The sequence below is a fragment of the Pipistrellus hanaki genome (assembly GCF_964339955.1).
Source record: "Pipistrellus hanaki genome assembly, chromosome: 9".
NCBI lineage: Eukaryota > Metazoa > Chordata > Mammalia > Chiroptera > Vespertilionidae > Pipistrellus > Pipistrellus hanaki.
Window position 1 is genome coordinate 53,851,163 of NC_140511.1, and position 14,375 is coordinate 53,865,537.

At 36.8% G+C, this 14,375-nt stretch overlaps 1 protein-coding gene across 1 annotated transcript in view; it reads right to left on the reverse strand.

Annotated features, from left to right (window-relative positions):
- Window positions 1–1,020: 1,020 nt before the first annotated feature.
- PIK3C2A (phosphatidylinositol-4-phosphate 3-kinase catalytic subunit type 2 alpha) overlaps window positions 1,021–14,375 on the reverse strand; it is an 83,251-nt gene continuing 69,896 nt past the window's right edge. Inside the window, exons 25-33 of the mRNA XM_084895442.1 lie at window positions 13,875–14,031; window positions 11,900–12,009; window positions 9,852–10,059; window positions 8,267–8,391; window positions 7,015–7,132; window positions 6,858–6,930; window positions 6,169–6,278; window positions 5,956–6,081; window positions 1,021–4,092 (exon numbers count right to left, since the gene is read on the reverse strand). Coding sequence (XP_084751568.1) covers window positions 3,910–4,092; window positions 5,956–6,081; window positions 6,169–6,278; window positions 6,858–6,930; window positions 7,015–7,132; window positions 8,267–8,391; window positions 9,852–10,059; window positions 11,900–12,009; window positions 13,875–14,031 — 1,210 coding nt within the window. The 3' untranslated portion in view covers window positions 1,021–3,909. The remainder of the gene's footprint in view (window positions 4,093–5,955; window positions 6,082–6,168; window positions 6,279–6,857; window positions 6,931–7,014; window positions 7,133–8,266; window positions 8,392–9,851; window positions 10,060–11,899; window positions 12,010–13,874; window positions 14,032–14,375) is intronic.

The following is a 14,375-nucleotide window of genomic DNA, read 5'->3' on the forward strand; positions in this document are numbered from 1 at the left end:
TAATACATATCAAATAAGATTAGACCTAAGGTAGTAACTGTTGTAGGTATATGATGGAATCATACATGGAATTCATTCTACTATTGTCTAATTTTGTAAATTTGTATGATAAAGTGTTTTGAAAGAGTAGGGATGAAATAAAATAGGTTTTGTGACAGAAATTGAATTTATCACCCCCTCCAAACTGGCTCTGATTGTTTAAGTTACTGCTTTTCCTGGTTTCTGCGTATTAAAAGAATCTACATTTTCCTGTTGTGTAGGTATGTCTATAACATGGTTGTTACCACCCTATTTAATCCACACTAATAAAAGAGGAAGATGTAAATTGACCATACATCTATGACACCTACCAGCTAATCAGGAGTGTGTAGATATAGGATTGATTTGCATATGCAGGCACAGAGCGAAGACTGAAGACCGAAGGCTTGGCTCCACTGCAGCCTGGGTCCCAGGTGCCGGAGAAAACCAGCGCTGGCAGCCAGGGGAAGGAAGGCCTATTGCCCAAATCTTCGTGTAACAGGCCTCTAGCATTTAAATAAACTACCGAAGGCCAGGGACCATACTCACAGAAGCATTTCAATTCTGTGAAATGGTGATGGGACTCTGGGCAAGTGGCAATCCAGACCTTAAAGACCACACTTAGAAATCAGACACACTTTATTTCAGGGGTCCTCAAACTTTTTAAAGTGGGGGCCACATCATGGTCCCTCAGAGAGCTGGAGGGCCAGACTATATGAACTACTAATTCCTACTGTAACACCTTGGCTGCGCTCACTGCCCAAAAAACCTGGCGGGCAGGATCAGACTCCCCTGAGGCTGCATGTGGCCCGCGGGCCGTAGTTTGAAGACCCCTGCTTTATTTGAACATCTTTAGGGTAACCTGACAAATCAGTTCTGAAATTCAGGATTATATGAACCTAATAAACTCCTGGGTAAAATGCAAAGAACCAACAGTGAGCTCAAAGTTTGGAACCAAAAACAGTAATACGGTGACGAGGAAAGAACTAATAGCAGAGTTCCTTTATTCCAGAAATATTTTAATAAAATTATAGTACAGTTATGAAGTCACATTCAATCCACTGAATATATTCAAGGTATTAATAAAAAAAATTATACATCTTTATTCACTACCTTAACATAATTAAAGTATTTGGTTCTTATAGATCAGACTAACTACCATATTCATTCATATTTGCACTGCTAGTCAAACAGCATGTAAATTAATCTATAAATTATAGTAGTGTGGCTTCAGTCCTTTTTTATGTGCAGTCTAAGTATCAAAATTGAATGTTTTCTTCTTTATATGCCATAGTACTGGAGTCCTAGAAAAGACTCATTAACCAACTTAAGGCAAGATATTGAAACTTTTATTCAACATTAATTTGAAAAGATAAAATACTTTATCAAAGACCATACATGCCTTAACATTTAGATACCTATTGATTCTTTTAAAGGCAGTGATAAAACTATCAGTGCAAGTTCTACATTGGGTTCCTCAGTAGAGAAAATAGGTTCTGGGAGTAAACCATTATTTTTCAAATCCCAAAACACTCCAAGAGGAAAGAATTCTTCTGGTGCAGGACTTACGTATAGTGTAATTAATTATTTTTACTCAATAAAGACAGATATAAAACGTGATTATACATACAAATTAGTGTATTGGCTAGCTTGTTTAAACTTTTGTTTGATTTGCTTGAATGTAAGCTTTAAAAAATGATTAAAAAACAACTGATTTAAAAATCTATCGATAGTAGCAGTGCAAAGAGGTGCCCCAGTCCCTTTTTTGGTAAGGGCTGAAGATGAGCATTTCACAAAGAAATAACTTATATTAGAATATATGTAAAGTATGTGTGTGGTGTTTTAATGACCAAAGAAGGCACAGAATGAGTTAAATTAAGAGAAAACATCACCACTTGTTCTGAACTCTGGTTAACTGTACAATATTAATCATAATATACACTTTCAGATAAGAATCCAGATTTCAAAAAAAAAAAATCCAGATTTCTTGTAATTGAAAAGTGACCCCATTTTCTAGCTCTATTATTTGTGCTAAGAGGCACTGCAGTAACAGACTGCAAATAGGCAGTATACATTGAGTCTAATTAACAATGACCTTTAACCAAAACAGTACTTTTACAGTGGCTGTGGAATGGAATTAGGTATCAAAAACTTAAGTGAAAATATCTACTACTTCTTTACATTTGAAAAGCTACTTACACATGCTATCTGGGGGGGGGGGGGGGGTGGAACAGTGGTGCTTTGATGTGCATTTAATTATTGTATTAAATAGACGACACATTTAACATTTAAAAAAGACATTCATATATCATACTCATGGGGTTTCCTACAAATGGACCATTAGTGTTAGGCACCAAAAATTTCAAGTTTTTATTTTTATTTTTGCCTGTCCCACTGATGTATCATCGACTCATCTATTTCTGCTCTGCAGGTATCACCATGTATATTAAATATTTGCACAGTTTATAAAAATTCTGTTCTGGACAACTACCTTGCAGACTGTCCTTTCTGTGTTGGTTTTCTACAATGCATATTTTGTCAGTTATCTCACAGCACCCAGATTGTTACAATCTATTATCATTTAAAAAGTGACTTTCTATTTTAGCCATGAGAATATTATATATACATATTTATCCAAACTAAACACAAAACTGTTTGTGAAGTTGAATAACTAATAAAAATGAATCTTATTCTTAATGGTTACTATAAATGATTTCAATCATGTCCCTTATGATTCTAAGTCACATTATATTAAGGAAAATAATTTTTTAATGTACAATGTTTACAAATGTAAGTAAGACACTTACAAAATCAACTCTGCCATAAATGTCTACATTTTAATTCAGTATGGACCCTAGAATTCTTGCCCTGGGCCCACTGGGAAGAGTCTGCCCTATTCATTGGAGTTCTTCTACCAAACAGGAATGGGTACATGGGTAAACAATTTTCACTTGTTTAATGAAGGAGTGGAGTATCGATACATGGAAGTGAAACTACCAAACTCACACTCCTGGGAATAAATGTAGGACTATTAGAATAATGGAATGATGGAATTTAGTGTACAGCTACATTGATGGATCTCATTCAATTACTGGATAACACAAGCATAAATTAAATGGCTGACTTTACGTCACATATCAGAAGTAGAGAAAATGATCTTTCTGTGGGAAAAACACTAGTTAAGTGTAAATAACTTTTTGCCTTGAGTAAGCTGAAAGTGAGTGAAAACTACTTACTAGTTATCAAGTCAGAAAAAGTCAGAATGAAGTGTCAGGCAGACATGAAGTTAAGGCACCATTATTTACAACTTCAGTAACTTCACTTCATTCTGAAAAAGGCTTTAATGACATGAAAAATAGAAAGCAATGTTATTTCCCCCTATGTTTATAAACTACTTAGTAGTTCTTAACATAATTATCTATAATTTGTGCTTTGCTTTTCGGCCCTGTGAATAGCAGCTGCATTTGTCTGTAACATCTGCACCTTTCCTTTCCTTTGGTGTTTGCAAACATGCACAGTGGTAAAGGCTATAGAAGGTGCAAAACAGGAAAACAAACATGCTGTGTCTATGTAAGAAACAATGAAAAAAAGACCAAACTAAAGCTATTAATCTGAATTACTTAAGAGAGGATTAAATTGTTCAAGTCTTTTGAAGACTTATTATATATTAAGTTTAGGGTTTACAGCATTCTACATAATAACTTTAAAACAGCAATGGCTTCAACAAACTCACAAAAGTTAGTTATGTGACTGTTGGTCCAACATTGTATTGAAATGCAGCAAGTACATTTACTTTATATTTTCTATCCAAGTATAAAAATACTATACAAAGTTCTCAAGTGTGTGTGTGTTTATAACTATTCTACTTCCAAAGCTCAGAAATTCATTAGCTTAGAAATAGGTTGCTGCAGTCAGCTGATACCACTTAACAGTCTCTTTGCTCAAGTTGAAATCTTTCAAAGGCAGAGTTATTCCACCCAAGAAAAAATTCTCCCGCAGAGATTCTGCACTGAGTACACTTAGTTGAAGTTCTCTCTGTCTTAGGATTTCTTTGCTGTATCCACTGTACACAAGCTACAGCAAAGGCAAAAAGAAAACAGAAAGTTACACATTATTTCTTTGAATTCTTGGATTATTATTAAGTAAACACAAGTGAGGTCACTAGTCAAAGTGACTAAATTATTGACATTGATTATGACACATCTGGTGGAATTTTTCTCATGCTTTAGATACACATTTTATATTTCAGGGGTCCTGAATTGTGTTATCAGTCCTCTGAGAATCTGACATAGAAATGCACAACATAGAAAGTTATTATGGCTTAAAACTAAAAACATGGTCTTTCTGAGATGGAGTATGAGGAAAGGCAGCATGCACTAAGATGATCTAATGAGAATAGAAGGAAGCAAGTTGAGACAGCATAATTATAAGTATTTTACAAAAAACAAACAAACAAAAAACCCAAAAACCCAAGGTATTAAAATTTTCTTTTGTTGTCTTTTTTTTCTTTTGGATTTTATATACCATGAAATGATAATTTCTAATTATCCATAATCCAATGCAAACTCATCAACTATAATGTAATTCACAGAAAATCTGGCGTGTTGAAAAGCTACTCTCTTTCAAATACTACATTTAACACTTAAAACATTTTATATGCTTTTAATGGACTGAAAGGATATGCTAAGATTTTAATAAATTCATAAACTTGATGAAAATTCAGAACTATTTGCTTTCAAATCTCTAGATAGAGATTTTGTGTGGATGCAATGTTAATGTGCACAAATAAAGTAGTGTTTATTCTAAAGAAGCAGTTAACTAAGAGTTAGTGGGTTCTAACAGATGAGGAATTTTACAAGTTGGCCACGAGTAGCCGAGCAGTCACAGTTCTGCTCCATCCTGGTTAGCTGACGCCTGCTACAGTTAAAAGCACTCTATATTTCAAGAGGATTGCTGAAACTAGTTAGAAGGAAGATGATTTTGAAACTACATCCTATCAAGCAAAGGTTAAGGTACTGAAGATATTTTAAAAGAATAAACAGGGCATTTAAACTTCAATTATCTGAAGGGCTGCCATGTAGGAGGAAAAGAATAGTCTGTGTGGTTCCGAGAGGTGAAACCCACAGGTGCAAACTCTAGGGAGGGAAGATTTCATCTCAGTATAAAAAATAATCTGAGCGTTGGCGCTGCCCCAAACAAACTGGATGGCCTGGAAGTACTTCAGTACAGACTGAACAGCCAGCCCCCCTTTTTGATATATTTTATTGATCTTTTTTACAGAGAGGAAGGGAGACGGAGAGAGAGCTAGAAACGTCGATGAGAGAGAAACATCAACTAGCTGCCTCTTGCACACCCCCTACCGGGGATGTGCCCGCAACCAATGCACATGCCCTTGACCGGAATCGAACCTGGGACCCTTCACTCTGCAGACCGACGCTCCACCACTGAGCCAAACCGGTTTCAGCGCGCCCCCTTTTTTGAAAATGTAGAAGGGGTTCAAGCTGGAAGGGTAGTTGAATAATGGCCCCTAAGATCTTCTTAAAACCTAAGGTCTATGACTGAGGGTTCAATTCTGCATCATTTTGTGGGTTGTTTTTTTTTTTAATTACTTTTATTGATTCAGAGAGGAAGAGGGAGGGAGAGATAGAAGCATCAATGATGAGAGAGGATCATTGGCTGCCTCTTGCACACCACCTACTGGGGATCAAGTTGCAACTCAGGCATGTGCTCTGGACCTGAATCGAAACAGGGCCCCTTCAGTCTGCAGGCCGACGCTCTATCCACTGAGCCAAACCGCTAGGGCTGCATAACTTTGTTCAATACCATTGGGCTGCTACTGATTTATTTTACCAGTATAACAAACAATACCTAAAAATTTTAAGTTTAAAATCTCAAAACAACAAATCAAGGAAATTTTTAGAAATGATTTTAACTTACCATTTCATTGAATGTCGGGTTCCTAGTTTTACGTGAAATTTTGGTTTTGCGTTTAGATGTTTTGTGGGGATCTGGAAGTAGGTATGTTTTGACATATGGATTTGGGTCAGCCCCATCTTCAGTAACCTACAAAGAAAAGCATTCCCTTAACAGTAATGCTTCCTACCAAGGAATGGGTTTCCTCTACAACCACCAGTATTTGTAATCACTCACAAGATCTTTGATGTGCATCACCATGATGAAAAGAGTACTATTTCGGTAAGAGACAGATAATTTCACTGATCCTCCTATTTGGCCTGGAGTAGGACTGAAGGGTCCTGCACCTGAAAATATAAATATGTTAACCATATTTTTATCTTGCTTGCAGTGGATCAAGCCACAACAAAAAATTTTTTGCTTTAACTCCAGGACCATGTGAATGTGCAGTAACAAAGGGCAAAGAACCTGGTAGGCCATAGGATATATATTTCTTTAGTAATTACATTCTTTTTTAAAAAAAATATATTTTATTGATTTTTTACAGAGAGGAAGGGAGAGAGATAGAGAGCTAGAAATGTCGATGAGAAAGAAACATCGACCAGCTGCCTCCTGCACACCCCCTACCGGGGATGTGCCTGCAACCAATGTACATGCCCCTGACTGGAATCGAACCTGGGACCTTTCAGTCCACAGACCGACGCTCTAACACTGAGCCAAACCGGTTTCGGCCTAGTAATTACATTCTATTAGGAAAATTATGTTTATCTAGAAAGAATACCTGGCTTAGAAAGAATACCTCCTCTCATCACACTGGACCACAGCTTGCAACCCCACCATGATTCCACCACATCCACAGATTAGTTACAGACTTGAAGGCCATAGGAAGCTGTGATCTATCAATAAAGAGAAAACAATATTCTCACCTGCAGACTTAGCTATTCCTTCGGCTTTCTCATCACGAAGTAGAGGATGAAAAAATGTACAAACAAGATCACACTAAGAAAGAAGAGAAAAAGATCCATTAGCTTAAGCATTATGTAGCACAAAAATAGTATGTTATTTTTCAATTAGGACAATCACCTCTGCTACATCCGTTGAAGCACTCATCAAACTCTGCAAATAACTGTTTAATTCAATTTTTCTTTTGGCTGCTACATCTTTTATGTGCGTTCTTCCTAGAACCATTCTATTAGGAAAGCTACAAAAGAAAAACAGTAATAAGTGGGATTTAAATTATTTCAACTGGAAGTATTTGTGGAATCAAGTTCAATATTTACTTAGAAATACACTTTTTTATATACTTAAATACCAACTGGATTTTTAATCCACTATAAAGTAAATTTTGCGATTTCTCTTCAAACTATTGGAGATGAAATAGTTCCATTATTCTTTTATGAACCCTGGCACAAAAGGTTTGTTGTTTTTCTAATTTCTGTATTTTAAACTTGTTTTCTACTTATTTCTTCTCATGATTAATCATTCACAGATATTTTATGCAGATCTTAACCTCCAAAATAATCATTAACCAGCCACAGCTATTGTAGAGACCAGTAAAATTCACAAACGACAAAGGCCCCAAATCAAGATAATCTTAACTGCTTAGTTTGGTGGCAGTGGAAAAATGTTTGAATCTAGTATTGCACATGGAAATAAACTCAGCTAAATTAAAACTGAGGGCCTCTAAACGGTATCAGATACAAAACTAAACACTAAGATTCTGACTAACAATCTCAGTGCTCAGCTCTTTTTTATCCAGATAAGCTCAGTATGATCATAATAGATTTTTTTCTGCAGTTATTTAAAATCTGTTTCTTGAACACCAATATTCCAAAATTTATTATCTTGTGTTGCTTACTATGGTAGAGATAGCAAATTTAAAGCTTACATTATAATTAGAAAACTGGAAAATCCCAAAATTTAAGTTTAAGATTTATTTTTAAGAAATATGTTTTTGATTTATTTTAGAGAGGAAGGGAGAGGGAGAGGGAGAGAGTGAAACATCAATTGGCTGCCTCCTGCAGGGGATCCCACAACCTGAGCATGTGTCTAGAAATCAAACTGGCAACCTTTTGTTGCACAGGACAACGCCCAACCAATTGAGCCATACTGGCCAGGGCAATTTCAGATTTTGATAATTTGTTAACTCATTAATAAAAAACTTATAGTTCCTTGCTTTAATCTAGTACTGTATTAGGCTCTTGTGATATAAAGGAAAATAAGTCACATGTGGTTCATAGTATCTTACTAAGTATTAACACAAAACTTTTAACCTACACTTAATAATAAGTTATTTTCTATAAAAGAGGATTAATGTACATGAATAGGAACATACCCTGGTAACTTCCAAAGTGGAAAAATAATACTGAGCTTGTTGTGCAGTTCCTGAAATTCATCAAATGTCCGGAACACAAATGATGGCTCAAGCTGTCCTTCCCTCAAAATTCGGACTACATAAATCTGAAGAAATCACACCCAAACACATTAGATTCATAATAAAACCTTTCCTGACAGAAAGAAAATATAGAGTTTGATCATTTTATACACTGAATGGACAGATTATTATGATCTCTGAACACATAATAACCTGGCCATTCAGTGTATATCTTACATAATAAGAGGCTAATGTGCAATTGTCCCCTCAACCAGGAGTTCGATCAGCAGGCAGGCCGGTCAACTGCCCATGTCTCCTCCCCCTGGCCAGGCTGTCTGGACCCCACCCAAGCACGAATTCATGCACCAGGCCTCTAAAAATATATATATATATACACACACACTAAGTGGCCAGATTATTATGCGTTCAGAGATAATAATAATCTGGACTCTTTAGTGTATAATCCAAGTGCTTTTAGCTTGTTAATATATGTCCCCAATAGAAAACAGCAAATATATAATAAAACTATTTATAGCACATCTAACAACATTCTAAGAGCGATCTTATAGAAACATGAACTGGAAAGTGAAGTCATTTTATTTCCAGAATAAAAAAATTTACTGGTCAAATTTATAAATATAGTACATTTTCAATGAAAATATTAGTAAGTTCATTTAAAAGAGTAAATAAGAAAAAAAGCAAAATTTATGACAGCTGGGGTATGAGGGAAAACATATCTTATTGGATATTTAAACTATTATGATATCAGAGTACTTTAGAGAGCAAAATATTGGTGCAGAGCTAGCTACAGCTACAGAAGAAATATGTGTAAAATTAGTGTATTTAAAGGTGGCATGATAAATCATTGGGGGTAGGGGAAGGACTGCTCAATAAATGGTGTTAGGGTAAAATGACCAGTGAACATACAAAAATTAATAAAATAGTTTAAAATTTAAATAATAGTAAAGTTGCTTTCTGAAATTTATCAATCTGTCAAAAATTTAAAGACTAACAGGGCCACAAAGTTTTACCCAACAAAATTATTAGCACAAGGGTGAATAAAACAGTAAAATGATGATAATGCTATATACTATTAGGGAGGAAGCACACTGAAGTACTGTCTTTAAAAAACAAACTGTATGTGTGTGATAACATTTCATCATTCCTGAGGAATAGGATAAGAACTTAGAAATGATTTTAACTTTACATGCGTCTATATTGGTTGAATTTGTTACAATGAGCAAGCTTTACCTTTGAAATTAAGAACGAATTGAAGATAAGGAAGGAGAAAAAGCACTACCCTTTTAGTCTTGTCTCTGAAAAGAAGAATATCATTTGTCCCTCATGGTTTTGGAGCAAATCTACCAAGAAATAAATACCAAAAAACAATTAGGGAAGCCCCAAGTACATTTATTTATTTTTGGACCATCCATGGAAGAAAGAAGTATGAAAAGAACAAATGCTTGAAACTTCAGCAGAGTCAATGAAAGAAGTGGAAAAGGACTATAATGCAGGCACCAGTCTCTACAAATCAAACCAAACTTACGTAATGTTTATCTGGGTTGTATTTCTTATGGTAAGTGAAAACAGAGACTTCCTTGATTCGACCATCTTGTCTAAAGGAGTATGTTTTGGGTGAAAATGAAAGGATAGGTTCATCATTGGAAGGAAGACCAGAAAAACGCAGCTGAGCAAGGTTGTGAATGAAGAAGTTAAATTTTGTGGCAATGCTTCCCAAGCTGGATTCAATCAGCCTACAAAACAAACAGAAAATGTGTTAACAGTAAATGTCCATGAGAACACATGCTCAATTCTTTTCACATAATAAAAGATGAAAAATATTTTCATTCCTTTTAAAATATTAAGCAGACTCTCACTCTGTCAAAGATTCTCTTTGTTCTATAAGCCAAAAACCCATTAAAATACATCTCAACCCAACAAAAATGTTAGCACAAGAATCTCAATCCCATTGTCTCCAAGAAATGATGCTTTTATTTCTTGAGCCCTCTGGGGTCCAATACTAATTAAAAGCTTTTAGTGATAGAAGATGACTGGTATAATGCCAAAAGATGATTTTATTATTTAGTCCCTTGTAATAAATCTGGACAGTGACAGCTAAACAAGGTATAGGAGGAAGAATCCAGAGTAATTCAAATTAAAAAAACAAATCTCTTTTATCAAATAGTAGAATCTACTATCACAGTCCTTCAGATAATCATGACTTCCCTCAATTGGGTGGGAAAATAAGTTTCAACAGGATGGAGAATTTGGTGAGAATCAATTCAGAAGGCAGACCTGGATAAAACATTGTAGGCAAGCGAAGGAAAAAGAAGTTTCAGAACCAGAATAAAGGAATCCAGAAAGAGAAAAAGGATTCAATAGGGAAATGAGAAAACCTCACACATCTTTATGTTTGCCTTGCTATGGATTTAAACATTGTGTCTCCCAAAATTCAAGCTCCAATGGGTATGGCCTTTATGGAGTTAGAAATTAAGATTAAAGGTAGGGCCCTGAAATATATTTTATTGATTTTTTACAGAGAGGAAGGAAGAGGAATAGAGAGTTAGAAACATCGATGAGAGAGAAACATCGATCAGCTGCCTCTTACACACCCCCCACTGGGGATGTGCCCACAACCGAGGTACATGCCCCTGACCGGGATCGAACTGGGACCCTTGAGTCAGGCCAACACTCTATCCAATGAGCCAAACCGTTCAGGATTATTCTTCTCATAATCTTATTTTGCTCTATCTCTCTCTTTCAGGAGAAAACAGTTATGAGATAGTAGTCTGCAAGCTAGAGCCCTTACCATGAAGCAAATCAACTGATACCTGGATCTTGGACTTCCCAGCCTCCAGAACTATGAGAAATTAAATTTCTGTTGTTTAAGCTACCTCACCTATGGTATTTTGCCAAAGCAGATCAAGCAGACTAATATATGCCTGCTTTATAGCTTTACCCAGAGGAGCCTACGAAACTCTTTAAAAAAATAAAACTCATCAATACCTAAATTATCAGGATTAGTTTAGAAGGCTATACAAAAGTCAGTTTCCTTCAATTCAATTCAGCCCAGACTCTTGAGACTAAGGAAATTCAGTACAGTGTTTTCTACCTCTTCTCCACTGAGAGGAAGAAGGCAAGAGAACAAGGAGAGAACTGACCAACCTGGTCACCAGACATTTAGAACATATTTGTCTTTATAGCAATAATGACAAGTTCACATGCTATCAAACAATTTACTACAGCAGTGTTGCAGAGGATGCTGTTTTGAGCACTTATGATACCCATAAAAATTGTATTTGGCACTGCAGAAAATATGCTTCACAGAAATAGTTCATAAATAGGATTTTTATAATTGAAATCATATACTAAATAAAACTTGAGATCATACCTTGAGAGAAATGTTTATTTTTAATGTTGCAAATCCTTTATACTTATTCAGTAAATAAACTTGACAACCTACTATTTGCTAATACTGTGAATCAATTTTTCTCCTGTAAATCAGAATTTTGATGTATAGCATTTGTTTATACTAAGAAAAACAAATCAAAGCTAAATTGTGTGCCTTCTCTGATATATTTAAGCATGAATTACCTAGTAAAGAAAATTGTTGCTTCTGCATCTGTAGTTTGGGGCTGAAGTGCATCTCTAACATATTTCAAATCTTGAATACTTGTAAGTTCTGGTAACCCTGAGGGAATCATCTATAGGAAGGGGAAAAAAAAGTCTGTGAGTTAATGTTTTTAAAAGTCTGATCCCCATTCTTCCTTAAAAGCTATCCAGGTAATCAGAACTAAAGTGAACAAAAACAATCACAGTTTTGGGGAGTTTATAACTTACGTGAGTCTCTTATTATTGAAAAAAATTGAGGAAATGAAGTTAATTATTGGAATTCACAAAGTCAGTTTATGGAATATAAATTGTAAAATCCAGACAATTTTGTGTAGTATTCTTTTTATATTAATTTCAATCATAATAATCATAGTGGTGTTTTTGGTTTGTTTTTACTTAATATACACTGAGTGGCCAGATTATGATGATCTCTGAATGCATAATAATGGCCACTCAGAGTGTGTGTGTGTGTGTGTGTGTGTATACACACACACACACACACACACACACACACATCCTATCTAATAAAAGAGTAATATGCAAATTGATCATTACTCCAACACACAAGATGGCCGCCCCCATGTGGACACAAGATGGCCAGCAGAGGAGGGCAGTTGGGGGCAAACAGGACTGCAGGAGAGGGCAGTTAGGACAGGGGAGGACAATTGGGGGGACCAGGCCTGCAGGGGAGAACAGTTGGAGGGACAAGACCTGCAGGGGAGAGAAGTTGGTGATCAGACCTGCAGAGGAGGGCAGTTAGGCATGACAGGGCTGGCAGGGGAGAACAGTTGGGGGGGGGGGGGGTGACGACCCGGGCCTGCAGGGGAGAGCAGTTGCGAGGGACAAGGCCTGCAGGGGAGGGCAATTGGAGGGATAAGGCCCGCAGAGGAGGGCAGTTAGGGGTGATCAGGCCTGCAGGGGAGGACAGTTAGAGGTGACCAGGCTGGCAGGAAGGGCAGTTAGGGGTGACTGGGCCAGCAGGGGAGGGCAGTTGGGGGCAACTAGGCCTGCAAGAGAGGACAGTTAGGGGTGACCAGGCTGGCAGAGGAGAGCAGTTAGAGCAATTGGGCTGGCAGGGGAGCAGTTAGGTGTTGATCAGGCTGGCAAGGGAGTGATTAGGGGTTGATCACGCTGGCAGGCAGAAGCAGTTAAGGGCAATCAGGCAGGCAGGCAGGCGAGCAGTTGAGAGCCAGCAGTCCCGGATTGTGAGAAGGGTATCTGACTGCCCATTTATGCCTGATTCCACCAGGATTGGGCCGAAACAGGCAGTTGGACATCTCTTTAGGAGTCCCAGATTGGAGATAGTGTAGGCTGGGCAGAGGGACCCCCCCACCATGCACGAATTTTGTGCACCAGGCCTCTAGTGTGTGTGTGTGTGTGTGTGTGTGTGTGTGTGTGTGTGTGTATTAGAGGCCCGGTGCATGAATTCGTGCATGGGTGGGCTCCAGCCAGCCTAGTCAGGGGGAGGGGATATGGGCGGTTGGCCAGTCTGCCTGCTGGTCCAACTCCTGGTCAAGGGAACAATTTGCATATTAGCCTTTTATTATATAGGATATACACTGAGTGGCCAGATTATTATGCGTTCAGAGATCATAATAATCTGGCCACTCAGTGTATATCCAGAAAAGTACAGAAACCTTAAATGTACAGCTTAATGAATATTCACAATCTGAACACCCCCAGATAAGACACAATACATCTACCAGCATCCCTTTCTGTGACTATTACTCCTCACTTGCAGAGTAACCTACGACTTTAAAAAAAAATATTTTCTAACAAGGATCTCTGGCATATTTCACACTGTAGCAATTTTTGAATATGCTGGTAATAATATATCTGACATGTGAGACTATAGTAAATTTTACTCCAAAATCACTATATCCTTTTTGTAGTTACTGAAATACAGAAATATTAATATACTAGTAAAAGTAATTACATGCTTGTAAAGAACAATTACCAGTGACAGGAGGTTAAGAAAGAGGTTTGTCTGCTTTCTTATCAAATTGTAGGCCTGACAGCAGAGGTCCACAAATAACTGGAAACGAATGGTGGGCTTTTCACCCCCATTAATGACATATGCCATATCAGAGGTCAGGACAAAAGGAGCCCGATCCCTATTTAAAAGGAAAGTACATACAAAGTGTTATTTATAGAAGATAGTCAAATAGTGTTATTGCTATTACATGGTTATTGAACTAAGCTATCTGAGCCATAGCAATTTCCAAACTTGGTATAAAACAGTTTTGAATTTCCTTAATTCTTAAAAATTCACATTTTCAGGAAAGTAATAATCTAACCTCATCACTTAGATAGAAATTATATATGAAATCTTTCCCAAGGTGATATTTATAAATCCACACGCTCAGAAATCAAACATAGTTATAGCTATAAACATAAAGAGAAAAAAACTTGGTACTCATTGACATGATACAAATGGGAACATTTCTAATTAGGTATA